Source organism: Microtus oregoni, unplaced genomic scaffold, assembly GCF_018167655.1.
Source record: "Microtus oregoni isolate MIOR12 unplaced genomic scaffold, Mior012 000037F_ref0000500, whole genome shotgun sequence".
Classification (NCBI taxonomy): domain Eukaryota; kingdom Metazoa; phylum Chordata; class Mammalia; order Rodentia; family Cricetidae; genus Microtus; species Microtus oregoni.
The window spans coordinates 24,188,706-24,215,498 of record NW_024543096.1 but is presented as its reverse complement, the minus strand read 5'-3'; the positions used below and the strand labels follow the sequence as shown (position 1 = coordinate 24,215,498).

The 26,793-nt window shown below is 42.9% G+C and overlaps 1 protein-coding gene across 1 annotated transcript in view; it reads left to right on the top strand.

The window, feature by feature from the left end:
- The window catches only part of Slc25a12 (solute carrier family 25 member 12), a 73,234-nt gene that overhangs the window by 28,910 nt on the left and 17,531 nt on the right, over window positions 1–26,793 (top strand). Inside the window, exons 4-10 of the mRNA XM_041631557.1 lie at window positions 238–353; window positions 9,223–9,362; window positions 13,891–14,037; window positions 16,851–16,989; window positions 17,586–17,679; window positions 19,431–19,515; window positions 25,889–25,970. Of these exons, the coding sequence (XP_041487491.1) occupies window positions 238–353; window positions 9,223–9,362; window positions 13,891–14,037; window positions 16,851–16,989; window positions 17,586–17,679; window positions 19,431–19,515; window positions 25,889–25,970 (803 nt within the window). The remainder of the gene's footprint in view (window positions 1–237; window positions 354–9,222; window positions 9,363–13,890; window positions 14,038–16,850; window positions 16,990–17,585; window positions 17,680–19,430; window positions 19,516–25,888; window positions 25,971–26,793) is intronic.

Here is a 26,793-nt window from a genome sequence, read left to right as displayed (position 1 = left end):
TTCCCTGTTTTCTACTAGCTAGTAGTTAAAAACAATTTAGTGTGTGTGTGTGTGTGTGTGTGTGTGTGTGTGTGTGCACGCGTGCACACCTTGGAAGCCAGAAGAGGAGATTGGATCAACAGGTGGTTGATGTGGGGGTTGGAAATTGAATCTGGGTCCTCAGTGAGAACACCGCATGCTCTTGACGGCTGAGCCCCCATCCCACCAGCCCCAGTAACGTTTTATATTTTGTTCCAGGTTGATCTCCTATCAAGAGTTTTTGGCATTTGAATCTGTTTTATGTGCTCCAGATTCCATGTTCATAGTGGCTTTCCAATTGTTTGACAAGAGTGGAAATGGAGAGGTGACGTTTGGTAAGGGGAAACGAAAAAGATTCTAAGTAATAAGTGAAGCTCCCAATGCCGGTCCCGCTCTCTCCATTCCCAGATGTAACTACTGAACGCATGTCGCTGCTCTCTTAGGGCCGAGTCAGTGAGTGAACTAGTAATTCCTGAAGGGATTTATACAAATAAACGTGGGCATTCCTGCCTCAGAGTGTTAGTTAATTGCAGAAGGTGAAGGAATTTATGAATGACATTGCTCTGGCTCATTCAAACACTGATTCTGTGACTTCCTGAGAGAGTCAGGGGAGCTCTCCTTGTTCCGGCCCAGGCTGGGCAGAAGCTCTCCGTGAAGTGAATAAGTGTGAAGACCAGTGTATGTCTTCTCATGCTGTGAAGGGCTTCTGTTCTACTTCAGGTTTGAACAGGGAGTTTGGAGATTCTCTATGGCACCTTGGGAAAATTGCTACTCTGCCATTTCCCACCCGCAAGGGGACATGGGGATGATGGACTTAAGGCAAGATGAGCATCTCCAAAGCCCTCACCCCTCTTTGGTTTTAGGACATAAAGCCTAGACAGGTAGAATTGTCATCTGAGGTAGATGCAGAATTTGATTTAAGTCCTTTGGTAGCACATTGTCTCAGAAGTATACAAACTAGAATTTTTTTTCCTTTTTTGTTTCAACTATCATTCATCTTTAAGGTGCTCATTTGTAGAAATTACTTGATGCTTAGTATCAGTGTTGATTGATCTTTCCTTTAGCAGCTTTTCAATTAAAAAAACAATTAGTGTTCCCAAGGATTTAGAGCCCCCTTTCCTTTTTCTTTTAATATTTGGAAATATTTTTTCTTATGATTAAAAACAAATAGCATGAGAATTTCCATCTTAATCACTTTTAAATGTTCAGTTCAGCAGGGTTTGGGATGTTAGACAGACTTCCACAAGTGAAATTGACCTCCTTTTGTGGTGTGAATTGCCACAAATATTTGTAGAGAAACCCTTGAAATTCAGGCTTTCCTGAAATCCCAGCAGTGGCTGTCCCCTCTGCTGCTTTAGTTATAACAGAAATGTCCTTTATTTACACACGGTGGCGCACATCTTTAATCCCAGCACTTGGGAGGCAGAGGCAGGTGGATCACTGTGAGTTTTAGACCAGCCTGGTCTACAGAGTGAGTTCCAGGACAGCCAGGGATATATGGAGATCTTGTCTCAAAAACAAAACAAACAGAACAAAAACCACAAAGGAAGCAACGTCACCATAACTCTAAGAATGGCAAGGAAGTAAGTTCATCAGAGGGACCGGTTGCACCTTGCCTGTGACTGAGGTGGGCACATTGTCTACTTTGGTAATTTTTCTCCTCTCTTCATTGGCCCAACCCTCCTCTGTGAGGAACATTTAAAATTAAAATTACTCTGCAGAGCATGTATTGGGCATCCTCCTGGCTCTGCAGTGAGCTCTGGCCATTTTGCCTCCTGCAGAACGTTGACTTTCTGCCCAGACACCCTGAGCTATAGAGAAAGCACAGTCTCCATCACCTAGTTAGTCAGCACCAACTCCGCCGTGCTGAGCATTCTTCCTGCACAGGCAGCATCTGCGTTCACACGGATCCCTTCCAAATGTGGCGCCTGTTGGGAAACCGGGACACGTGAGTGTGAGCTAGTGACAGTATCCCTGTGCTTACACCATGTGCACATCGAGAATTAGGTTTCTCAAAATCAGATTCTGATTTATCTTGTCTCCTGCCTTGACATTGTGTTCCTCCATTTGGTTGCTCTCCCCAGCTTGTGGATGTGTCTTTTTTTTAAAGTGTCACCAAAGACACGTCATGAACAGACCATCAACAGATTCCTGTCACTGTTGATTAGGAGAATAAAATGATACAGGAAGCAGTTGAGTGCTGGTACACACCTTACTTCATGAAGATAAAAGCTCATGGATATACAATTAGGTCCTAACTTTATTATTTTATGACTCTCTTATTTTTCCCTTGGGTTATGATTTATGGCTTAGGATTTTAAGAAATATAGTCAGGGTGAAAAAATAGTTTGAGTTTTTAACAACACCTGCTGTAGTCTGAAGGATATATGCACCTCCCACCCAGAGTCTTGCGTTCTTTATTCTGTCCCATAATGTACAGATAAGACTATTATGGATTATCTAAAAGTTCCTGGGGTCCTTGCCCAGTGTGTCTGGTCCTTCTGTTTCCCCCTCCCTCTTCCCATCCCCCCTTTCTCTTTCTCCCACTCTCATTTTGTAAGGGACTTTGATCTTTTCCTCTTCCTGTCCTCGATTTCTAGTTTTGGGGATCCACTTTTAGATCATTTTCTTTCTTTTTTTGTGTATCTGGGGATTGAACCTGGGGCCTCATGCATTCTAGGTAAGCATTCTGCCACTGAGCTCAGGCCCAACTCAGACCAGCTTTCTCAACTGCTCTGACAGCAATGCTAGTAAAGAACAGGGTAAACACTGTACCTGTTACTTACAGCAAATGTCATGTAATAAGATGTTTAAGGTTCACTCATTCCAGGATTACAGATTCTCTGCATAAGGAAGTCATCAACTTGAAGTTTATTTTTATAGGACTTTTAGGTATGTGGCGAAGGTCAGTTTTTATGTTTGAATCCATTTAATAAAATGAATTGTTCTTATATATGTATAGACGCATGTTTAGGGAAAAGAAATTTGATATCCACTTTAACTAGAGTTAAGTCATTTGCACCAAATGGCCTTCTATTTCGTAGTTGGATCTAAGGTACAGTTTCCTCTTGTGCACATGAGGGAAAGTGAGGAGAGATATTGGAGGTAAAGAGCAGTAGAATGGAGACCAATCGCTTTGCCATTGCCATATTTTGTGGGCTCTGACAGCAGTGCTGATGTTATCTGTGCATTTGTATATACTGTTCTCATCTGTACCTTTGTTTTAGATATGTTTTTTATGCATCAAGATAATATATTTAAGCTTAGCACTTTGGCAAATATTTATATGCATAGCAGCATTGGACATTTAGTTGAGTACCAGACAAAGGTTTTGTTATTGTTAGACACGCCTCCATTCTGGAGAGAGGGCTTTTACCAATGCCTTGGAAATACATTTCAGAATGAAAGCTCAAGAAAGGATTCCAGAGTTCTGTTTCTGTTTTGTTTGTTTCTAAATAAATAAAGTGTTAGTTGATATTTTCCTCTTTGATAATCTTTAATAAACTTTTAATGCATGCTGTGGGCAATCACTTTATGGCATGTATCTCTGTCACTGCCGGGTGGCATGAGCCTTGTGGAGGTCATTGCATGACTGGTGTGTGCTAGATACAGTGTACATGTGCCCGTGTCTCACTGTTACCTACTAGTGTGCTGGTATCCTGCTGGGTAGGCTTAGATAGAGGTAACCTAACCTCCATTAAGTGGTGATATTGCATGGTGCTGCTATTTACTACCATGCATTTATTTAGATTTTTAAAAAGAGGGTATTTATCGCTGTATCAAAGATTTAGTTCTAAAAAATAAAACCAAACAAACAAAACTAAAAGAAACTCTTAACGGGTTACTAATGACCAAATATAAAACATACTCCATGCTCTAGATTTTCTATGAAACACTCATGCACATTGCGCTCTGACATGTTTGTTAGGACTGGGAACTCATCAGATTGAACTTTCCAAGGACACACCCAGACTGTAGAAACCTTCTAAATCTGGGGTGCCTTTTGACATAGTACTGTGTTGGTGTCAGGATATATAGCATACAGCAAGCAAAAAAAAAAATGTATTCCACGTGTGCCTTTGAAACAGATTTTCTCTAAAGGAAGGTGGAGCCACCACTGTTATTCCAAGTGTCAGGACAGGGTGGTGTAAACACCAAACCCTGTGTGTACCTCTCCTCTAGGGAGACAAAACTGTTGACTTGGATGATGTGAGAGTCTTTGGCCATAAGACTAGTAGAATTGTATGCTGCATGAGCACATGGGGTGTTTGATTAAATCACAAAGAAAATTTAAGATTTTTCGTATTGTTTTTAGACATCACAGAAAGAGCCATTTTGGAAAAAAAAATACACAAGCTACAAAGTAGCTTAGCGTTTGAGGCTAAGGGAGAGGACGGGTTTTATGTCACTCGATGGCTGACTGTTAATGTCAAGGCTTGTAGCGTCTGTGATACTCTTTAACCAAGAACTCATCTTCTCTGAGAAACAAACCTTTGTGTGTATTTGGCAGCAGGATTGCTCTGTTTGACTGCTCATACAGTAATCCCTTCTGGAGGTAGGTAAAGGGCTAACAGACACCTTCCCTTGGAGTCCAGAGGCAGTTCACCCAGGTCACTAAACTTCCTGGAAGTAGAGCAGGAAGTCGAGAGTGCACCCTTCGGCTGGGACTTCCTCCACCAGTTCCGGCTGTTGCTCTTTTCTGTTGTTATTGTTGTTGGTGTTTGTTTTCTTTCCTGGGTTCCTAGTTGTTCCTCTTCTTCCCTCCCAACTTTTCCTTCACTGAAAATCACATCTACAAGTCTCACTGTTGTGTCTGTTCAGTTGTACACCAGGCTAGTCACCATTTACCACAGGTATCCTCAGGGCCCCTCTGACTTCGCCCTAAGCACTGTGTAGGTGAAACCCAGCTGCTGAGGGAAAAAAAAAATTCCCCTGGCAATAAGAAATGCTTGGGGTCTCAAGCCTTTAAGTTGGAAGCAGCGGCTCCTGCTGGGCTGGGCTCCTTGAAATCAGGACGTCAGGCTGGGCTGATGGTAGGTGGGCTGTGTCACGGGGCTGATGGCTTGTATACCTACAGGAGGAGTTCTCTGGCCACACCGTTGGTACAGCAGCTCCTTCCAGGCTCACTCATGGAGCAGGCATGGTGGCAGTCTTGGAGAAGAGTGCCAGCCCCGGTCAGAGGTAATTTTGTACTGCAGAAAGGTGATCAAGACCCCGGAGGAAGCACCCCTGAGAACCAGGGGCGGGATGAGGGTGGATGAGATGGGGAGACACAGTGTGGGCTGCTGGGGAAGTGGAAGACTGTTAAGACAAATTCACATAATATGCTTCGATGTGTATTTCACCTAGCCCAGTCTTTATAAGGGACTGATAGAGCTAGACTGACTAAGAGAAGTTCTTGGAACGTTTTTTTGCTTAATCATATTGTCACCGTTACCTGCCCTCCTGACAAATCACAAGCTCGCCTCCTTTTGAGCAAAGAGAACGTAATGACAAGCTCCTTTCGCTATCTGGCCCCAATTCCCTCTTCAAAGGAATTGTAAGGCATCTTTTTCCCCCCCGAAGCTCGTGCTCCCCGCAGGAAGTTTAAAAGTGGCCTATTGTTTTCTCTGTCAGAAGCATGAATGGATTCCCATTTCTCTTAGCAGTGCCAACCTAGTATAACCTCCTGGATCATGATCTCGCTGCCAAGATGTGACTGTCACGCCAGGCCAGAACTGTGGCCACGGAAATAGTGCTCGTAAAGAGTGCTATTTAGAGCTAAAAATCCTTGTTTGCCCCTGGAAAGATGGGATTCTCTTTGGATAGGAAACTTCACACAGAGCAGTGAGCTAGGGCAGGTATGTTTGGAGTTAATGGCGGTCCCCCTTCTCAGGTCCTGTGAGACCTGCTGACCCAGGAAGATAATTGCGGCTGCTCCTGCTGGATCTATAGACTCATGCAGGTATCGGCTCCTTAGTCCTCGAGCTCTGACATCATTTTGTTTTGTAAATACATCCCAGTGTAGGCACAGTGGCGATTATAAATTGGACGTCAGTTGTCGACTCTCTCTGTGACATTTTATGAGCTGGCTTCAGGCAACGGATGCTGGACTAGTAACGTATTTGTAGACTACATCTCAAGAGATACCAAGAGAGGTTTACAGTTGTAGCAGCCCCGGTGACTCCAGTTGCGGCCCTGGGCCGTGATGCAAAGGACTGAAAGTACCATGGATTAGTTAATAAACTGATGGATGATGTCTCAATGAAGCCATGCACAGAGCTAGCAGGGGACCATTTGGGGAGAAGTGGAAAATGTCCAAATACTACCCGTAGAAAACGCCACTTCTATATTTGAGAGCTGGCTATGACTAATTTAGACGACTATTTTAATTGCTTGAACAGCAGTCTAAGATTTCAGAGATTGCTAGGGTATTAGTAAGAGAGTTTCCCACTAAAGCCTTTCTTCTAGGGCTGGGGCGTGGCTCCGCGGTAGACTGCTTGCTTAGCATTGGCAGGGCCTAGGTTCAGTCGTTAGCACCGTTTTAACAATTTGTTTTTCACTATCAAGTTTTTTTTTTCCTAATATGTTGTGTAAATTTAGTGTGTAAGCCGGGTTTGGTAGCTCATGCCTATAAGGCCAGTCTTCAGAAAGGCCACACTGGGTAACAATGTGAAACACTGTTTCAAATGACAAAACCAAGCCAAGTGGAACTTCATCAGAAACAGTAGTGTAGGCCAGCCACGAGGAGGCTGAGACAGGAGGATTGTAAATGGCTTCAGAGTGAGTTCAGGCTCAGCCTAGGCAATGACACCCTGTCTCAAAATAAAAAGTTAAAAAGAATTGGGGATGAGGAGTAGAGCTCACTAGCAGGAGGGATACTTACCTCGGAAGCTTAAGGCCCCACTCTGACAAGTCAATGCATAAATAAAGACAATTTAGTTATTTTGGTAATGTCAGGAAAAAAATAGAAATGACTACATATTTTTTTTTTTTGTCTGTTGTTTGAAGGCTTTTGAGTCTTTGACTTTATTTAAGGCTTTTTCACACTTAAGATAATTTCCAAACCATACAAAAAAGATTCAGTTTTATCTATTAGTACATAAAAATTATGCCTATATCTTTTGTTTTGTGTTTTATTTTTAGAGATATTGCCATGGTAAGCAGAGTCAGACCTGCTATGTAACAGTGTGTACATTTCATATTATATAATTGAATATTGTGAATTACAACCTTAAAAACGGAAGTTACCATAAAATGCAATGATTTATGTTATCCTAGTCTGCATTCTATTATGCTTTTCATCTTTTAGTTTAAACACCTTTTTTGTTAGGCTTTTTTTTTTTTTTTTTTTTTTTTTTTTTTTTGAGACAGGGTCTCCCATAAAGCTCTGACTGGCCTGGTATTCTTTATGTAAACCAGGCTGGCCTCCAATTCACATGGATCCTCCTCCTGCCTCTGCTTCCTGAATGCTGAGATTAAAGACAGGCACAACCCTGTCCGGTTTGTTAGACTTCTAAACTAAGTAAAGTTAGTAAATTTGGGGATATAGTGACTTAGTTATATTAGATGGATCCTAAAAACATTTTGACTAGTATTCCATATTTTAAACTTTTTACAATCCTGTTTTACTTATTTTATAAGCTTTAGCATATTTTACAACTTGAAATTTCATTTACACACCCCCCCCTCACCCCCTGAGGTAGAGGATTCTGGGGATTGGATCCATGATCTCATGCATGATAGGCAAACGCTCTACACAAGCTACATCCCCAGGGTCTTGTTTTAAGGGTGACCTTTCCCATTGATTTGAACCAGCATCTCATGAATTGATACTGTAGTCTTTTCAGAATAAAAGCCCATGTTTAGTTTATGTTTAAGGTGGACATACTTGACATACTTGAAAACTTTGAGATCTTGTTGCTACTTCGCCAAGAAATCCTGCATCCATTTGAGAGAGAAGATGAGAATCCCATCTCCCCAGTGACATCCAATGCCTCCTTTTGACTCTGCTACATCCTGTAAACTAGAGCTGGTACCTTGAGTTCAGACTGCTAGGAGAGTTCCCGTTCAGATTCTGCCCAAATGCAACACTTTCATAAGACAAAGGGAATCCATTAGACCCTTGCCAATTCCGAGATGGGTGTTGTAGTCAAAGACTGTCGATAGCTGAGAAAACAACACAGTTAGAGGTGATTATAAAACACTAAGCCTATGCTTATTAATTCTTTAGGATAATTGATAGCTATGGACGGCAGAACCCTTTCACTAATAAAATTGGCTTAAATTGGGAAATAATTTGGTTCTTAAGACATTACTAAAAAAAAGGCCCCTGCTCGCTTAACTCTACTAATGATTTTTTGGTTTTTTGGCATGAGCTTCTGAATTCGTCTACCCAGTCTGTGCCTGTTAAAGTAGCACTCATTTGCGAACCAATTTTTGATAATACATGTAAGACTGTAAGAAAGTGAATGATCTTGCTGGTGCATGAAGACAGGCAACAGAGAGCTGGTTGTATCCTACAGCGCGACCGGTACCTACCAAGAAGTTAGCATCCCGTTCTTCACTGACAAGCGGATCACTAATTTCACTTATCTTAAAATATTTTAATAGTTCAGGCTAATAATCATGAATTTTAGGGGGATTTCGAGGCTTTGTGGCAAGACCCTATTTTTGACACTATTAGTTTTAATAAGGTGCTTTACTGCTGAGCTAATGATACGCTGTTGGTAGTATTTCTTATAGCTATCTTCAATAGTCATATTCAGGCTAGGGTGAATGTAATAATCACGCCTCAATCAAACCATACTTAGTATGACAAATATTGCATTATACTGTAATTTAGGTATTCACACTTCTGATAAAAGGCTTAATTCGACTCCTTGAGGAACCAGGGAAACGCTATTGATTTTAGGCTGGAATGGAAAGTAGCAGTTATTTATATTGCAAGATAGAAATCGCTTCCTAATTAAAATTAAATCTAGAGAAATTAAGAATCTCATGGCCTCATATGTAACAGTACACAGTCTTAAGTGAAAAATTATATTTGTATCAGTTGCGTTCCTGCATGGGTTTCTGGGCACAAAGAGAGTTGTGGTTCCTCTTAGTAGAAGCAGATCGTCTTGGCTTCTTAAACTTTCCCTAATTCTTCTCTGTAGGAGCATTGCAGTGGACCAGATGATTCGGTGCAGTGTGGCTGATGCGTCTTTCTTTTCCCTTTTTAAGAAAATGTCAAGGAGATTTTTGGGCAGACTATTATCCACCATCACATCCCTTTTAACTGGGACTGCGAATTCATCCGACTGCACTTTGGGCACAATCGCAAGAAGCACCTGAACTATGTGGAATTCACTCAGTTTCTGCAGGTGAGCACCCCTGCTGGACACTTGTATTGTCTAACACAGGGACAGAGGAAGTCCCCATCTCACCCCGTTGTTCATTGCCCGCTCACTGAAGCAAGGTCTTGCAGTCATTGTTTTTCCAGTGTGTACTTCTGTTTATTTAAATGCTCACCTTATATTATCCCTACTTCATTTTTCTACTTTCAGCTGTGTTTGATTGAATTCTAACTACGTGAGATTAGGAGTTCTTTTACCTCTCACAGCCAAGCACAAACTTGGACATATTCCACCCGTGTCTATCCTTCCTTCCTTCCTTCCTTCCTCATTCCTTCCTTCCTCCTTCCCTCCCTCCCTCCCTCTCTCCTTCTCTTTCTCTTTCTTTTTTTCTCCCCAAGACAGGGTTTCTCTGTGTAACCCTGGCTGTCAGGGAACTTGCCCTGTAGAGCAGGCTGGCCTTGAACTCACAGTGATCCACCTGCCTCCATACTCATCCTTTCTATAGTTCTGTCACAAGTCTATTTAGATCGATAGTCATTGGAATTACTGTTGTTTCATAAATAGAGCCCTCCATGCCTGAGTAAAGGAAAATGAAGAATTCTGAGACTTTTCTCATATGGGAATCGCTCTTTCTTATTCCATCACTAAACTTTGGTTTGATGTGATGTTGACTTTTAAAGCATTTCTTGTTTGCTTTCTGCCTTGTGGTGTTGACGCTAAGAAGCCCAGTGCCGTTCTTATTTCTGATTTCTCTTGTACTCTGGAGGGTTTTAGGGTTCCCTCTCCCTGCCCTCCCCACCCCATCTCATTACCAGTTTTTTACCTGATTGTTTCCAGGTTTTAATCTCTTCTTATTCAAGAAACTGAAATAAGGGTATGCATAGATTGCAGTCTCAAAGAAACTTAGTTCCAGGGAAAAGTGATAGGACAGAGGGGATAAATAGAAGTACAGGAAAGTGAGCAGTGGCTTCAAGAGTGAGAGAATGCTCACGGGCTGCAGGCTATTGCCTGAGACTTCGTTTATGGGGTCTAAGGCAAAGAGGGACTTGCTACTAAGGGGTGTAATATGGGCAGTTCTCTATTTCGATTGACAAACTTGATTTACAAATCTTTACTGCCTGTATTTCTTCCCACAATGTGCCCAATTTTCATCCTATGAATACCCAAGTATAACTAGGTGTGAGATGGGAAATAGCAGGGCCAGCCAGATAGATCAGTGGGTAAAGGCACTTGCCACGAAGTCTGATGAGCTGAGTTCAATCCCTGGGACCCACATGACGGAAGGAGAGAACCGACTGCCATAAATTGTCCTCTGACCTCCACATGCATGCTCTTGTGTGTCCCCACCCCCTTTTTATAAAGTAATACCTTTTTAATTGAAAAAGAATTAAAGATGGCAAATGGAGGTTTTTCCTTAAAAGACACGATTTGCCTTGTTGCCCACGTACCGCCAAAACAAGTTCGTGCTGGGTGGCTCCCCCTACCCTCCTACAGAATCTAACTGGGATGCATTTGAATAGAAACTATCCATATTTAGTTGCTGACAGGGAAGAGAAACTTTCCCATTATTTGGAGGATGGTGCATGTACAACTGGATACAGGTGGGAGTCCTGGGTTACCTGCAGGTTGCTAGGTGCATTGTTAGGAAAAGGTGTGCATGGCCCATACCAAGTGGAACCATTCCCCGTGCTGGTCTGCCTTGCCTTGTTGATGACATTTATTGATATATTTACTTTTAATCATTTTGCTGGGCATTTGGTAGGATCTCATAAAGAAAACTTCCATTCTCAATTTTCCTCTTCTTTTCTCTGAGGCTGGTTCACAACTGTAGACTGTGCTTTCCTCTTCCCAGCATTCTCGTTGCCCTGCCTCTACTTCCTGCCTGGCTACTGGCCAATTAGCAGTTTATTAAAAATGCAAGTAACAGGATAAAAGACTATTGTCCTACAGCATCCCCCCCCCCATTTTCTTTTTGGTTTTTCGAGACAGGGTTTCTCTGTAGCTTTTGGAGCCTGTCCTGGAACTAGCTCTTGTAGACCAGGCTGGTCTCAAACTCACAGAGATTCACCTGCCTCTGCCTCCCGAGTGCTGGGATGAAAGGCGTGTGCCACCACCTCCCGGCATTATTTACTAATTCTTATAACTTACATTTATCCCATAATTCTTGTCTGTGTTAGCAATGTGACTTGGTACCTTTTTCAGCAAGGCAGTCACATCTTGCTTCCTCTTAGGCTGGGTCACGACTGCAGACTGTATATTGGTGTTTTGCCTACATGTATGTCCACGTCAGGTCACCTAAAACTGGGGTTACAGACAGTTGTGAGCCACCATGTGTGTGCTGGGAATTGAACCCGGATCTTCTGGAAGAGCAGTCAGTGCTCTTAACCTCCGAGTTATCTCTCCAGCCCAGAAACCAAGTCTTTTATTCAGTTTCTGGGTAGTCAAGGATTATGCTGAACTTCTCATCCTTCAGTGTCCAACCTCTGGAGTGCTGGAATTACAGGTGCTGGTATAGATTTTGTACTTCTAGCAGGGTCCCAGGATTATTTGATTCTCATGTCACCTACAGAGCTGTCTGGAGTTCTTGACCCCTTGAAAGATTTAGAAGGTTTGATATACTCGTCTTTAGCTCACCACCTTGCTAAGAATTTTCAAATTTTTATCGTGAAATCTCATGTACATAAAGAAAACCATATAAAACAAATATATAGCATAATGAACTGTGAAACAAATACTTGCTAATTTTAGTGACTTTAATTACCATTGAGATATCAAAGTTCATGGAAAAATATAATTAAAACCAGATGTTATACTCCCAGGCAGTGGCGGCGCACGCCTTTAATGCCAGCACTCGGGAGGCAGAGGCAGGCAGATCTCTGAGTGAGTTCAAGGACAGCCTGGTCTACAGAGTGAGTTCCAGGACAGTCAGGGCTACAGAGAAACCCTGTCTCAGGAAAACAACACAAAACAAAACAAAAAAAACAAGCAAAACAAATGTTGTGGAGCATGCCCATAATCCCAGTACTTGAGAGGTGTAGACAGAAGACTCAGAAGTTCAAGGCCAGCTTGACTACACAGAGAGTTTAAAGCCAATCTGGGCTACATTAATTTAAGTCTATGTTTTTTCAAAAAAAAATATATATATATACACACACACACATGTAAAAAATAAATAAAAAGGGTGAGACTACAACAAAATATTTCATCTCTGTCTATATATATATCCATCCATCCATCCATCCATCCATCCATCTGTCCGTCCATCCATTCATTTGTGGGTTCAGGGTATAAAATCTGGGCCTCATGTATGACAGGTAAACTTTGAATCAGTGAGTCTCCCAGACTCCCAAAGAATTTTAAGTATCAAGAAGGGGTAAGGGGCTGGAGAGATGGCTCAGCGGTTAAGAGCACTGACTGCTCTTCCAGAGGTCCTGAGTTCAATTCCCAGCAACCACATGGTGGCTCAAAACCTCCCTGTAATGAGATCTGGTGCCTCCTTCTGGCCTGCAGGCAGGGTACTGTATATATAAATAAATAAATCTTTAAAAAAAAAAAGAAGAGGTAAGACAGCTTTGGTGAATGAATGGCAATGATAATGCCTAATCTTCCCTTTGTATGATATTTAAATATGACTGCAGTTTCCAGCTATATGGAGCATGAACATGGCATATGAAAACACATCATGTGTCATGCCAGCACATCCATGTGGATTCCATCATGAACATGGCATCTGCATACATGTGTCATGCCAGCACATCCATGTGGATTCCATCATAAGCATGGCATCTACATACATGTCATGTGTCTTGCCAGCACATCCATGTGGATTACATCATGGGTGCCCAAGACAGAAATGCTCTGGCTTTAATTTTTCCAGCATATCCTAAGGTACATTTTACTGTTTTTATTGAAATATCAATATTGGTTTTACAGTAGTTCCAAACATCAGAGAGTTTCTGGCTTATTTTAGAGTTTGAGAGCGACTGTGCCCCAGTCTGACAGAGTGATTATAAGCACAGCTTGTACGGTTTCCTGTCTCTAGCTTCCATTTCAGAATTAGGAAGTATTGCGTTGCCATTTGGTGGAGTTTCACACTGAGTTCTTTTTTTTTTTTTTTTTAAATCATTTGAAAAAACCTGGTGTCTGATGCAGAGAGGAGGAGAGAGACTGGCTCTGATTGCGACATTTAAGAGTGAGAAACTGAAAATGAATGTCAACTCTTGATTCAGGAAGTTCTCATGGGTGGCAAGAAAGTAAATCACTGTGTATTATAGCAGCCGGGAGAAAGCCCTGAAACCAGAGATGGAAACTTTCCAAGTAAAACCCAAAGGTCTCCCCCTTCCCCCACAACACTTTGGTTCCCGCCAGCTCCATTCCATTTTCTTCCCCCAAGGAATACCAGGTATCACCTCTGTCAGAAAGCCCCCCTAGAACAGTTCAGAAGCTTGGTTGTGACGGACATGCCGGGGAAGGCCGTCTGTCCTTCATTTTTTTGCAGAATGTGTGCTTGGAATATGTTCCAATCATTTTAATGCTGTTTCTCTTTCCTCTGCAGGAACTGCAGTTGGAACATGCAAGACAAGCCTTTGCACTCAAAGACAAGAGCAAGAGTGGTGTGATCTCAGGTCTGGATTTCAGTGACGTCATGGTCACCATTCGGTCCCACATGCTCACTCCTTTTGTGGAGGAGAATTTAGTTTCAGTAAGTAAGAAGACAGGCTTTCACTCCCCTGCTTTGAACCCCAGGTTGTGGAATACCTTCTTATGTCCACATGGCTCTTAACTAACCAGGCTTTATGTTTAGGTGGTAGAAGTTTAAAGAGTGTGTGTGTGTGTGTGTGTGTGTGTGTGTGTGTGCTGAGTGGTCTTTTCTCAGTTTCTAACTTCATCCAGAGCTACCTTCTTGCTCTCATGTATTTCCAAACTGTTGATTTCCATTTACAGTGTCCAGTCCAAGGGTCACCAGAGTTTGTATATAAGAGACAGTGATTGCTGTATTTCAGTGCATCCGTGCCTTCATCTTGGCTTCTGTCACCTCCACCCCAAGCTCTGGCAGCCTAGTTAGGACGTTCCTTCCTCTGTGTGCTGGAGGGATGGTCACTGGCTCATGTCAGAAGGCCTGGAGGAAGCACGGGGCCACCAGCCTCTGCAGGCATTGCTCTCTGCCCCTTCACCTGTGCGTTCCGAGTGTGTGTCCCAGACACAGGTCTTTTGTTCTGTCAAAGTGGGGACCCACAGCCAATTCATGCCACTCACTTCCTTGCGCGGGGTGAAACTCCCCTCAGTCACGTGTTTCTTTGTACACGCTGTGTTGTGTGGATGTTTTTGATTACTGCTTGTTTGGGATGGAGGGAAGCCAATGGGCCTGCTGTTGTTTCAGCTGAAGGTCATTATCCCCGACTTAGACTGGGGTAGAAAGATCAACTTCTGTTCTTTCTCCTCGGTGAATTTGAACGTGGAGCCTGTCACTCTCCCCTCCACATGTCCCCTCCCTGACAACCCACCCCCCCTTTTGTACCTTCACCTCATACCACAACCAAAGATGAAAGGAAGGGCCCAGAAGGAATCGGGGAGGGAAGGAGAGAAGAAAGGAAGAAAATCCAGAAGGAAGCATTCGCTCAGCCTCAAAATACAAAATCCATTTTGTATTTTCCAACTTGGTTATGTGGCTGTTGCCTCAGTTTACCAAAATATGGTCACAACCCTCAGAGGAAAATATTAGGGAATCTGAATCCTGCATTTGGTATCCAGATTGACATTAATGGGGGCGGGCAGAGACATTTGCCCGTTGTTGCCTATATGTATAAGTTGGAGGATTTAAATGTCAAAGAGAAACCAGAGCCTCACACTGCTTGCGATCGACTCTTCTGACTGGGGTTGTGACCTTGATGTTTCTATCAGTATTTCTGTGAGTTTTAAACACTGACAATGTTCCAGCCCCTCCGCCTTGTTTCTGTTTGTTTGTTTTGAGACAGGGTTTCTCTGTAGCTTTGGAGACTGTCCCTGGAACTAGCTCTTGAAAACCAGACTGGTCTTGCTTAAACTCACAGAGATCCGCCTGCCTCTGTCTCAGAGTGCTGGGGTTAAAGGCGTGCGCCACCACCGCCCGGCACCCTTCCACCTTGTAACTTTGAAGTTCGACTTTTAGAAACTGAACAAACAAACCAAGAAGCAAAACAACACAAAATCCTTCTCTTTTGAGGCTGTACCTAAATGATGGGCAAAGGGAGAAGTTTCTTGGCCTCCCGAGATAATGAAGGCCATTGTCTGCTATGCTGTGGGAGTGAGCTCTGTGGCCCAGAAGCACCAAGGATGTAAATTAAGAGCGAACCCTTGCCAGAACTTCTGTACATTTGGGGCACTTTGGGAGCTGTGGTTTGCATGATGCAGGATCAGAGAGTCACACAAACTAGGTATCTTTTTTGTTTTGTAAGACAGGGTTTCCTTGTGTAGCCCTTGCTGTCCTGGAACTCACTCTGTAGACCAGGCTGGCCTTGAACCCAGAGATCTGCCCACCTCTGGCTCTGGGTACTGGAATTAAAGGTGTGCCAAATAGGTATCTTAAGAATAACCATAGCTTTTTTATTTTTTTAAAGATTTATTTATTTATTATATATACTGTATTCTGCACCAGATCTCATTACAGATGGTAGTGAGCCACCATGTGGTTGCTGGGAATTGAACTCAAGACCTTCGGAAGAACAGGCAGTGCTCCTAACCTCTGAGCCATCTCTCAAAATTGAGAAAAGTTGATGTCATGAAATGGTCTTGGGGCTGGAGAGATAGCTTGGTGGTTAAGAGCACTGCTCTTCCAGAGAACTTGGATTCAATTAGCAATTACATGGTGGCTCACAATCATCTGTAACTCCGGTTCCAGGAACCTGGATGCCCTCCTTTGGTTTTCTCTGGCACAAGGCACACATGTGGTATATCACACACATGTAGTCAAAATACCAGTATACATAGAATATAATAATAAATTTTAAATGCTCTTAAAATTTAAGGTTGCTAAGACTGGAGGGGTGGCTTAGTGGTAGCATCCACAGTAAGTTTAGAGAGGCCTTGGCTTCAATCTGCAGCATGGGGAAAAAAATAAAGTTGTGTTTTTGTGTATGTACACGGAAAAAGTAAATATTTTAGGAAATATTCCTTATATTATCCATTGATATTTTTCCAGGACTAGCAGGCATTGCATAGTTGAGGGTCTAAAATAATCCTGTTTAAATAGCCAGGTTTTGATCTGCAGTAATTGTATTTGTTGTTTCTGACCTTAGCGGTGGACGAACCATGAACTCCAGCTTCCAGATGTTGCTTTCTTCTTTAAAATCTCAATTGCATAGGCTTCCCTGAGGGTGCAAAGTGCCCCTTGTCTTAGTTAGGTATTTATAGGCTGGTAGTTAATTGTTTTAATGACGGAGACTCCTTCGGGTCCACTTTGAGAGAAAAGAATAAATGCAGAGTCCAAACCGCGTTTCTTCCTTTGAGTTTTGAATGTTTCGTGTTGCCGTTTCCTAGGCTGCCGGAGGAGGCACTTCTCATCAAGTTAGCTTCTCCTACTTCAATGCGTTCAACTCCTTACTCAACAACATGGAGCTGGTTCGTAAGATCTACAGCACTTTAGCAGGCACGAGGAAAGATATCGAAGTCACAAAGGGTAAGTTTAAAAATTGGCTGCAATCTTCGAATCTGTGCTTTTCATCAGATAGACGTGGGGTTGGTCCAAGTCTGCCCCAGAACAGCCGGAAAGTCAGTTGCCACACACGTGTGCGGTTCACGCACGCTCATGCTTCACGCGGGCCTCGAACCCCAGGTGCCTTTAATGAGACGCCGAGGCGGGAATGCTAAAGTGCCTTTGACAGTTTTGAAAAGAGCCTTGGCCCGACCTGTCACACAGGTCAGTGGCAGTGTGGCAGCAGCTTGTTTGTACTGGGAGCGAGTTGCCACCGAGAGGAGCAAGCCCACTCTCCATGGGTGAGTGGCGACAGGATGTTTTGGGAGACCTGAGAACAGCGACGTTTATCCCGTGACTCTGGAGACCAGCGTGAATAAGCAAGAGAAGTGAGAACTAGAACATCATGGTGGCATCATCTAAGCTGGTTTATCTGTTCTGCAACAGTTTTCAGGAATGCAGTTATAAGCAGGACTTGTATTTAAATTTAGTTTTAGATGTTTAGAAAAGTGCAAACGTTCTTCTGTTTCCTGTTTCTATTAGGCTCTTGAGCAACTAACCTTTGTTTCTTTCTCTTCCAGAGGAATTTGCCCAGAGCGCCATACGCTACGGACAAGTTACTCCACTAGAAATTGATATCCTGTACCAGCTTGCAGACCTATATAACGCTTCCGGGTAAACCGCCCTGTCACGCATGGTGTTCAGGAATGGGGGGACGCTTTAGATTTGACGTATACCTTTCCTTTTACCAGCGGTCTTTTCAGCGTATAGATTCTTAGCAAGAGAAATAGAAAGAGAGAGAAGACAGAGGGTTTGGAAGGGAGAGGGATGGGGGGGGGCGGAGGGAGGGATGAAGTGAGGGGGGGGAGTAAGGGGGCAGAAGCAAAGAGCCAAGCAGAATGGAGAAGTAAAAGAAGAGGTTAGGGATGAGGGGATGAGGGAGAAGGAAGAAAAATGAGTAGGCTAGGGAGTTAGAGAGAGGGTTTAATGTAGCCCTTCTCAAAGTGTTCTGAATTTAAAAAGGTTTGCAGGAATTTGCTTAAGTCTGTAAATTCATGGAAATCGGCTGGGTACATGGAAGAATGTTGTATTGAGGAATGGTGTTTCCTTTTTGATTGCCACAAACACTCATCTTCTGAAGAGTGTGTACCAGTTTGTGTTGGAGAGCATTATTTTCTTAAGCTGTGCCGCATACATCATTCCACTCCCCCAGAGGCAAGCTCAGATGTTCATGCTTTTGTTTTTTTATGAGTTAAAACCAAAAATTTGTGTAGAGGGCATTTAACGTGCAAAGACGCGCCAATTCATGGAAGGCCCTCATCTACAAGGGCCCAATCAATGGACACAGTTAAAGTGGTGTACAGTCTGTTAACCACCTGGGTTATTGTTGTTTCTGTCAGGCACCTGTGGTAGTTCATTCAGTAATAATATCAGAAATACTAGGCCTGAGGAGATGGCTCTGCAGTTAGACACTTGATCTTTGTGCAGAAGACTCAGATGTGATCCCAGTATCCACTGGGTGGTGCATCCCTACTGTAACTCCAGCTCCAGGGGATCCAAAACTCTCTGGCTCCAAAGGGTGCTTGCACTCACATGCATATACCCTCATATATGCAGACACGTGCAAATATACATAGTTAGAAATAATTTTGAGATATCTGGAGACTGCGGAAGTTGGCGATGCGTACGTGATTATATTGCCTGCTTGCTGTATGGTGCATTGCTGGATGGGGTGGGGTACATATTCGTTCAGCTGACTTGGGCGTCAACAGAGTTTGGTGATTGACATAAACTCCCAGGCCACATCTCAACCTTCTAAAATTCACACTTTTAGACACATGTTTTGAGCCTCTTTCTTGTAAATGAATGCTTTTTAAAAGTCCTTAAAACTACATCTACATCTGAAGTGACTATTTTTTTTTTTAGCTGGTTTGCAGAATGTGGTTATTTTTAAGTCAGTTTTGGCACCCACAGTGCTGCATTAATATGATTCAAAACTCAGGGGCTTTGAAGAAACACGGTGTAAAAAAAGGCTCCTTCCGCCCTGTGCCTTCTCTTGAAGGCGGCCAACTGTATTTACCCTTCTTGCTTCTAACCTTCCTTATGGGACACTGGGGTCTTCTGCATTCTGGAGAGGGTCTGTGGACCTTGGCTTCAGTGTGAATTCTTTGTTCACTGTTGGTATCCATCACTGGGGTCTCATTAGATCTGTTCCCTCCTCAGTGATCTCCAGAGGCTTTTAATTTTGTTGTAAATAAGATCAGAAGGCTTATTGTTTTTTTCCTCACTAAAGTGGTCATAGAAGGTAAATAAGGAAATGGCCCCTTTTAAATGCTAGCTCTTCAGGGATTGGAGGAGAAAGGTGTGTTCCATGGGAGGGGGCTGTCAGTATCTAATGATTCTCTTTGCCACTTTTCTCCTTTAAGGCGCTTGACTATGGCAGACATCGAGAGAATAGCTCCGTTGGCTGAGGGGGCCTTGCCTCACAACCTGGCGGAACTTCAGAGACAGGTATGAGTCGCCTGTACTATGTGGACCATCAATAGCACTGACGTGGGTGAGCGTCACCAGCCTGACGATGTCAATCGACATGAATATTATCTACTCTAGAGCCCCTAGCTCAGCGGTTCTGTTGACCCATACCTAGTCTACAGAGCTAGTTCCAGGACAGGCTCCAAAGCCACAGAGAAACCCTGTCTCGAAAAACAAAAACAAAAACAAAAAAAACAAACAAACAAAAAGATATTTTGACGTGATGACTAGTTTTTGAGTTTCATTCTTCTAACTTATTAAGATAAGGAGTTCAAACAGTTGTGGGTGTGACCTCCTTTCCAGTCATTTACCTAATCATCTTTAAAGAGGAGTGTTCAGGCCACTGTAAACAGTATAGACATAAATCTATATATTTAAGCTTATATATATACATATATATATGTATGTATATATCACTTTTTTAAGTTTCAAAGCATTTTGCAAAACAGTCTCTGCGATTGTGCCTAACAGATTACAAGAGGGAAAAGGAAATGTATCTAATTAGTGAACCAGAAAGAATTTTTTTTTAAATATTTATTTATTTATTATGTATACAATATTCTGTTTGTATGCCTGAAGGCCAGAAGAGGGCGCCAGACCTCCTTACAGGTGGTTGTGAGCCACCATGTGGTTGCTGGGAATTGAATTCAGGACCTTTGGAAGAGCAGGCAATGCTCTTAACCACTGAGCCATCTCTCCAGCCCCCAAGAATTTTTTTCTTTAATGTTAAATATGATAGAAACAGGGCTCATGTCTTGTAATGTTAATATAGCTCTATTTTGGATTTCTAAATGTTCTCAGTAGAAAAAGCCAGACCCATGAGATGGCCTCCAACACTGAATGGAACCATTTTTTTTTTAAACAAGCCTTGTTTTAAATGGGATCCTGAACTGCTAAGCTTTCGAGCAAGCTTCAGTTGTAGCAGAGGTTCACGGGCCTTGTGGAGACTGAGGTTTAGGGAGCCTGCCTCTTCCTTCTGATGCGTCACCGGTCTGATCCTTGAGGAACCTCTATTTCTCATTTTTCTTTATGAGGCTGTGTGATATTCGGGGAGATAGGGAGGGGATGTGGGAAACAGAAGGACAGGGGACAAGAAGAATAGGAAGGGGCAGATTGCCTTTCTCCTCACGGGAGTCCCGGGTGAGCAGCTGGGGTGGGCTTGCTGTTATTCATCCTTGTCAGTTAGGCCAATGAGAAATCAAAGTACTCATCCAGGTATGGTGTGAAGTGCCTGTGACCCAGCACTCAGTAAGCGGAAGTAGAAGGATTGCCGTGAGTTCAAGGCCAGCCTGAGCTACGTGGCAAGACCCTGACTCCAAAAAATTGAACAAACAGAAAAGATGTCTTGACTGAGGAAAACAGAAATACTTCTGCTTGAGGTCCTTAGACTTGCCTTCTGAACCAGCCTTGGCTGCGTAGCAGATTTGAGTTTGGCTTGGGCTACATGCAAAGGTATCTTAGAGAGGGAATGAAGGAGAGAGAAGAGAGAGATTAGAAGTTTCTTCTGTGTTCGGGGGGTTGAACCTACACACCAGTCAAGTGCTCTACTTCAAGCTATATTTGAAGCTAAACAGTGATCCCCATCTCATCATTACTGGCCTTGAACTCTCTTTGTAGTGGAGGTTGGTCTTGAACTTGGATCCTTCTGCTCGCATCTCCTGAGTGCTGGGGATACAGCTTGTAACAGCACACCTGTTCTATGAGTGCTGGGAATTGAACTCAGGGTTCTGTTGTGTGATGTTTTACTATTTTCTCTTTCGGCTTTTTGAGGGGCCCACCACCCAGCTCCCAAATAAATCACACACAGACACTTATTCTTACTTTGAATGCCAAGTCTTAGCTTGTTTCTGGCCAGTTTTTCTTAAATTAACCCATCTACCTTTTCCCTCTGGGTTTTTATCTTTATTTCTGTATGCCTTTCTTCTTTCTCCGTGGCTTGCTGTGTAGCTGGGTGACTGATTCCTGATGTTCTTTCTCCTCTCTTGGTTCTTCCTCCTCCCGGATTTCTCCCTCTATTTATACTCTCTCTGAGCAAGCCCCGCCCATCCTTGCTCCTGCCTCACTATTGGTTGTTCATCTCTTCATTAGGACCATCAGGTGTTTTAAACAGGCACAGTAACACAGCTTCACAGAACTAAACAGATGCAGTATAAACAAAAGTCACACACCTGAAAATGATATTTCCCAACATTGTTCACGTTAGACAGGCATTGTACTGACGGAGCTGTGTCCCCAGCTCCCCAAATGGAAGTTGCGGTTTGAAGAAACAGAGTTAAATAAAAGTTAATAGAAGGCTGCAGAGAAAAAGATGCACACATTTTTAAGACTTGTAATCGTTTGGAAGTTAAAACCAGGTTGTTCCTGTGTGAGAATGGGCAAAGGAACCTCCTCTTTTTCTCTCATGGTGTCCTCACATTTACTTTTCAACTGTGTGGGAGAAATGATCTACAGGAACCTTCTTGGGCATATAGCTCTCTGTGTGTGTGTCTGTGTGTGTGTGTGCGTGCATGTGTTGTGTCTGTGAAATTATAACAAAGCTCTATGCCATTTGCTCAAAATGAACTGAGCTGTTCTCTGCTATCAGTGGTCCTCGACCTTCCTAATGCTGTGACTCTTGAATACAGTTACTCATGATGTGGTGACCCCCCATCATAAAATTATTTTTATTGCTACTTTATAATTGTCATTTTGCTACGGTTTGAATTGTAATGTAAATATCTGATATACAATGCCCAAAGGGGTCAAGGCCCACAGGTTGAGAGCCACCGACTTAGATATTCATGGGTTGATTTCATTTTTATTTCATGAGTACTGTTCCTCAGTCTTAGGGTTTTTGTGTAGTTTGTAGTCTCATGAACTGTCTTTGATCTTGCGTTTGTGAATCCACGGAGGAAAACATTACAGTTTCCTGATGAGTTCTACAAAGGTGAAGCCTGTTCTTAAAAAGGAGGAAATCAGGTTTATATGCAAGCTATTATTGACTTTTTAGTCAATTATCTCATTAAAAATTTTACATTGGAAAATACCACAGTTTCAAATGCATCTGAACTCCCCCACGCTAGGAGGAAAGTATATATACACATTGTTTTATAGACAGAAACAAGAAAATAATTAAAGTCTATATATTTTACCTCTACCTGCTTGGTTCTCTGTACTGTCGTGGTTTGGGGTTTCAGTCTTACTTTGTAAGGCTAAAAATATTTGAATTGCATTGGAGGGTTGGGAACGTCATAGGTGTGGCTTGGAGCATCTGTTTTGTGTTCCCGAGCTGTACCTTGCTCCTCTGACCACACATTCGGCTCGTGTAGAACCCAGCCCTGTTGTTCCCAGACACTTGCTGTAAAATTGACTTTGGCCATTCTTGTTATTGGAAGAGGCCTTCTCTCCATTGGGCTGGCAGCCTACACAGAGCAGCCTGGAGTAGGCTTGATTCATCAGCTGACACTATCCCATCCCACATTTAACAAAAACAAAAAACCCAAAACAAATTTTAAGAGAAGGGGCGGGGGATAAAAAGAAAAAAAAATGGACCTCTCTTCAAATGAAATCTCAAATTCCTGAGGGAGCCAGTTAAGATCATTTAAGAATCTCAACTGTGTTTTGCTTTGAAAAACACTTCATTAGGCTTGTTAAATATCAGCCTCACCGTCATGATCAGAGCCTTAAGCGGGGGAAGCGCCCTTCCCTTTGGCCCATTTGCTCACGGAAGGTGATCATTTTAGTGCTGAATATTTTCTTTCTCTCTAAATGCTAAAAACTCAGCACATAGTCATTACCAGGGAAGACGCTATAGGGACATTCCTTTTATGAATATTTATGATGTGAAATCTATAGCATTAATTACATTAATTTGCATAGATGATTACAAGGGCACCATAAGCTGTAGTGATAACTAAGCCTTAAGAAGAAGAAAAGTCTCGGTAACCCTGCTCTCTTGTGTTTTCTTACAAATGCTGTTTAATGGGAATGAAGGTGACATTTCTGTCAAAAGGCATTTGGGCGTTTATAGCTTGAGATGTTTTAGCTAAGAGTTAAAGCACAGAATAATCCTTCAGTTTTCATAGGATTTTGCAGGCTTATAAACACTCTTTGAAGAAAGGGAGTTGAAAGAAAAATCTATATTGTTGAACTCAGGAGAAAATTCCCTTGTGAATAAGGGAATTAGTGGTTGCTTGATGCTTCTTTGGGATCACAGACCCTATTATTTTATAAGAATCCTCCACCCCCCTTTAAGATAGGACCCCAGGTTTACTTTAAATTTATTTTTTTAATTTTTATTTTTTATTTTATGTTTTTGAATATTTTGCCTGTATTATGTATGCATGCATGTCTGTATGTATGTATGTATGTACATGTAGTGCTTGTGGAGCCCAGAAAAGGACATCTTTGGAAGTGGACTTTTAGGTGGTTGTGAGCCTCTATGTGGGTACTGGGAACTGAACTTGAGTTCTCTGGAAGAGCAGCCAGTCTTAACCAATGATGATCTTTCCAGCCCTTGACTTTGATCTCTTGATTCCTCGGTTTTTGCTGTCTGAGAAGCTGGGATGACAGATTTGCACCCCCCACTCCCCCCACCTCCCCCCTCCACCCCGTGTCTAGCCTTAGTCTATATATTTAAATCCAGCTTTTTTCCCCTTGAGGTATAGTCTCCTGTAGCCCAGATGGGCCTTGAGTTTATCATAACTAAGGATGATCTTGAACTTGTGAGTGTCCTGCCTCCGTTCCTTTAAAACTCGAGTTCATGTCTGACTTACCATGTCCAGCTAATGGCTTTAATTTTTTTTTTAGTTTTGTTTATTGTGGCTGTATTTGTATGTGCGTGTGTGTATGAGTGGAGATACACATGTGTCATGGCCCGTGTGTGGAGCTTAGAGGACATCTTTGGCAGCAAGTTCTCTCCTTTCACCCTGGCTTCTGGGGCTCAAACTCGGATCATAAGGATTGCACAGCGAGCCCCTTAGCTGTTGAGCCATCTCGTCAGATGCCACTGCCTCCTCTTCTCCTTTTTGAAAAGCTCGTTACAATGAAATAGATATTTTATTCCTTTGTTCCAGTATCTTATAGAGCATAGTAAATATTCTCATACTGATGATGCTAAGCTCCAGACGCACACATGGATGTAGACCAGTTACTCTGGTGCAGGACCCGTGGACTAGCATCTGAGTCGCAGTGAGATTTATTTCATTGCTTTATCTCACGGTTATCCTAAATTTTGTTAGAACCATGAACATGGGTAGGACAGTAGTCATTAGAGATTTTAGATGTGATCTGTCTTCTCTGGTCTGGAGCTCGTAGAGATCTGTCTGCCTCTTTCCCCTGAGTGCTGAGATTAAAGGCCTGCTCATCACTTTAGGCAATTTTGATACTGCTCTAAAAGGAAGGTTTTTTCGGTATGGGCGGTTCATGCCTGTAATTCCAGTGCTTGAGAAGACAGGAGGGTCAATGATTAAAGGACATCCTCAGCTATGTAGCAAGTTCAGGGCCAGCCTGGGGTCTGAGACTGTCTCAGAAAACGTAATAAATGGGATTGGTCAGGTGACTCAGCATGTAAAGGCACTTGCCACCAAGCCTGACAATCTTAGTTTGAGCCTCAGAACCCACGTGGTGGAAGGAAAGAACTGATTGCTGAAGGTTGTCTTCTGACCTCCGCGTGTGAGCTATGGCTGCTTGCACCTCCCTACCTCAACGCATATACAGCATATACAACGAATGAGTGATCAACTATTAAAAACAAGAAAATATTTAAAATTGTCCATTAGAGAGGAGTAAATGTCATCTGCTGGTATTTTTGCTTACCTAAGAGGTTCACTTCTGGGTGGGCTAGAAATGGGTCTTAGTGATACATTGCTTGCCCCAGCTCCCACGAGGCCCTGGAATCAATCCCCACTACTGTACAAACAAGCAAACCTCTCAAGGATAACAATGTATTCCCTGGAAGCAGTTCGTGTATAAAATTAAGAAAATGCCACGCTATATTTTGCTGGGTATGGTTTTGTTTGTTTGTTGAGTTTATTTCATGTTTTTGAGTGTTTGGAGAGCATATGTATTCCGTGTACCACATGCATGCTTGCTGCCCTTGGAGGGCAGAAGAGGGCCTGGGATTTCCTGGGACTGAAGTTATCAGGCCGTGTGGGCCGCACCCAGACTGGGTCCTCTGTAAGCGCAGTGGGTGCTCTTGACTACTGAGCCATCTCTCTAGCTCCGAGATACTTATTTTCCAAAAAACACTAATATCCTGTTTGCTTTCAGTTTTAGATTTTCTTTTTTTAACCTGAAAAAATGGCAAACTGTAGCATTCTCCCCCGGCAGAACACTTTTTCAGACTTTTTTTCTGTTTTCTTCCTCCCCGCAGCAATCTCCGGGCTTGGGCAGGCCTATCTGGCTCCAGATTGCGGAGTCCGCTTACAGGTTCACTCTGGGCTCGGTCGCTGGAGGTGAGTCAGGCCGGTCTTGCTGTAACATTATCCCAGCAGATCGGACGGCTCGGCAAAGGTGCAGTTCATTGTTCCTGGGGTCAGGACTGTGAGGCTTTCCAAAGGCTTTTTATTTCAGGAGGGCTTGTCTTAGCATGGCTGTGGCCCTCTGGCTCCAGTCTGTCTTCAGCATAAAAACCTCTATAATGACGGGAGAGCCTGAATGCATCGCCGCACTCACTTTAATTACGTCAGTTAAGGCCAGCGTGGAAAATGGCGACTAAAAACGGAGTTTACGGGGTCAGGCTAGGGGCAGGGAGGAAGCTAAGATCGGAGATGCAAACTCAGAAATTCGTGAACTAAAACTACCTCTCACAGAGAATCACAGCGGCTGGCTGGCTCGTGATTCTTCTTTCCTTTCTCTGGCTTCAGAGTGTACAGATATGTTGTTTATTTGCTAAAAAGAATCCCTCCTCCCTCTCTGCTCACAGCAGGAATTAGAAAGCCCATTAAAAAAGGTTTTCATTTTTGTGTTTGCGTGTGTGAGCGTGTACAGGTCGTGGTGTGCATTGTGGAGGTCAGAGGTCAACTTGTCCAGAGTTGGTTCTCTCCTTCTACTGTGTGGGGTCTAGGATTAAACTCAGGTTGTCACCCTTGGTGGCAACCACCTTTGCCTGCTGAACCACCTCACCAGTCCAAGATAATTTTACTTCAATAATCTGTAAAGAAAATGTGTAAAACCTGAAATTGCTTTGTTGAAAAAAAAAAAACTCAAAAAAATGATCAAAATGCTCTGGAATTTTTAAAGCAAGCTGGAACTGGTGACTAGGATATTTTTTTTCAG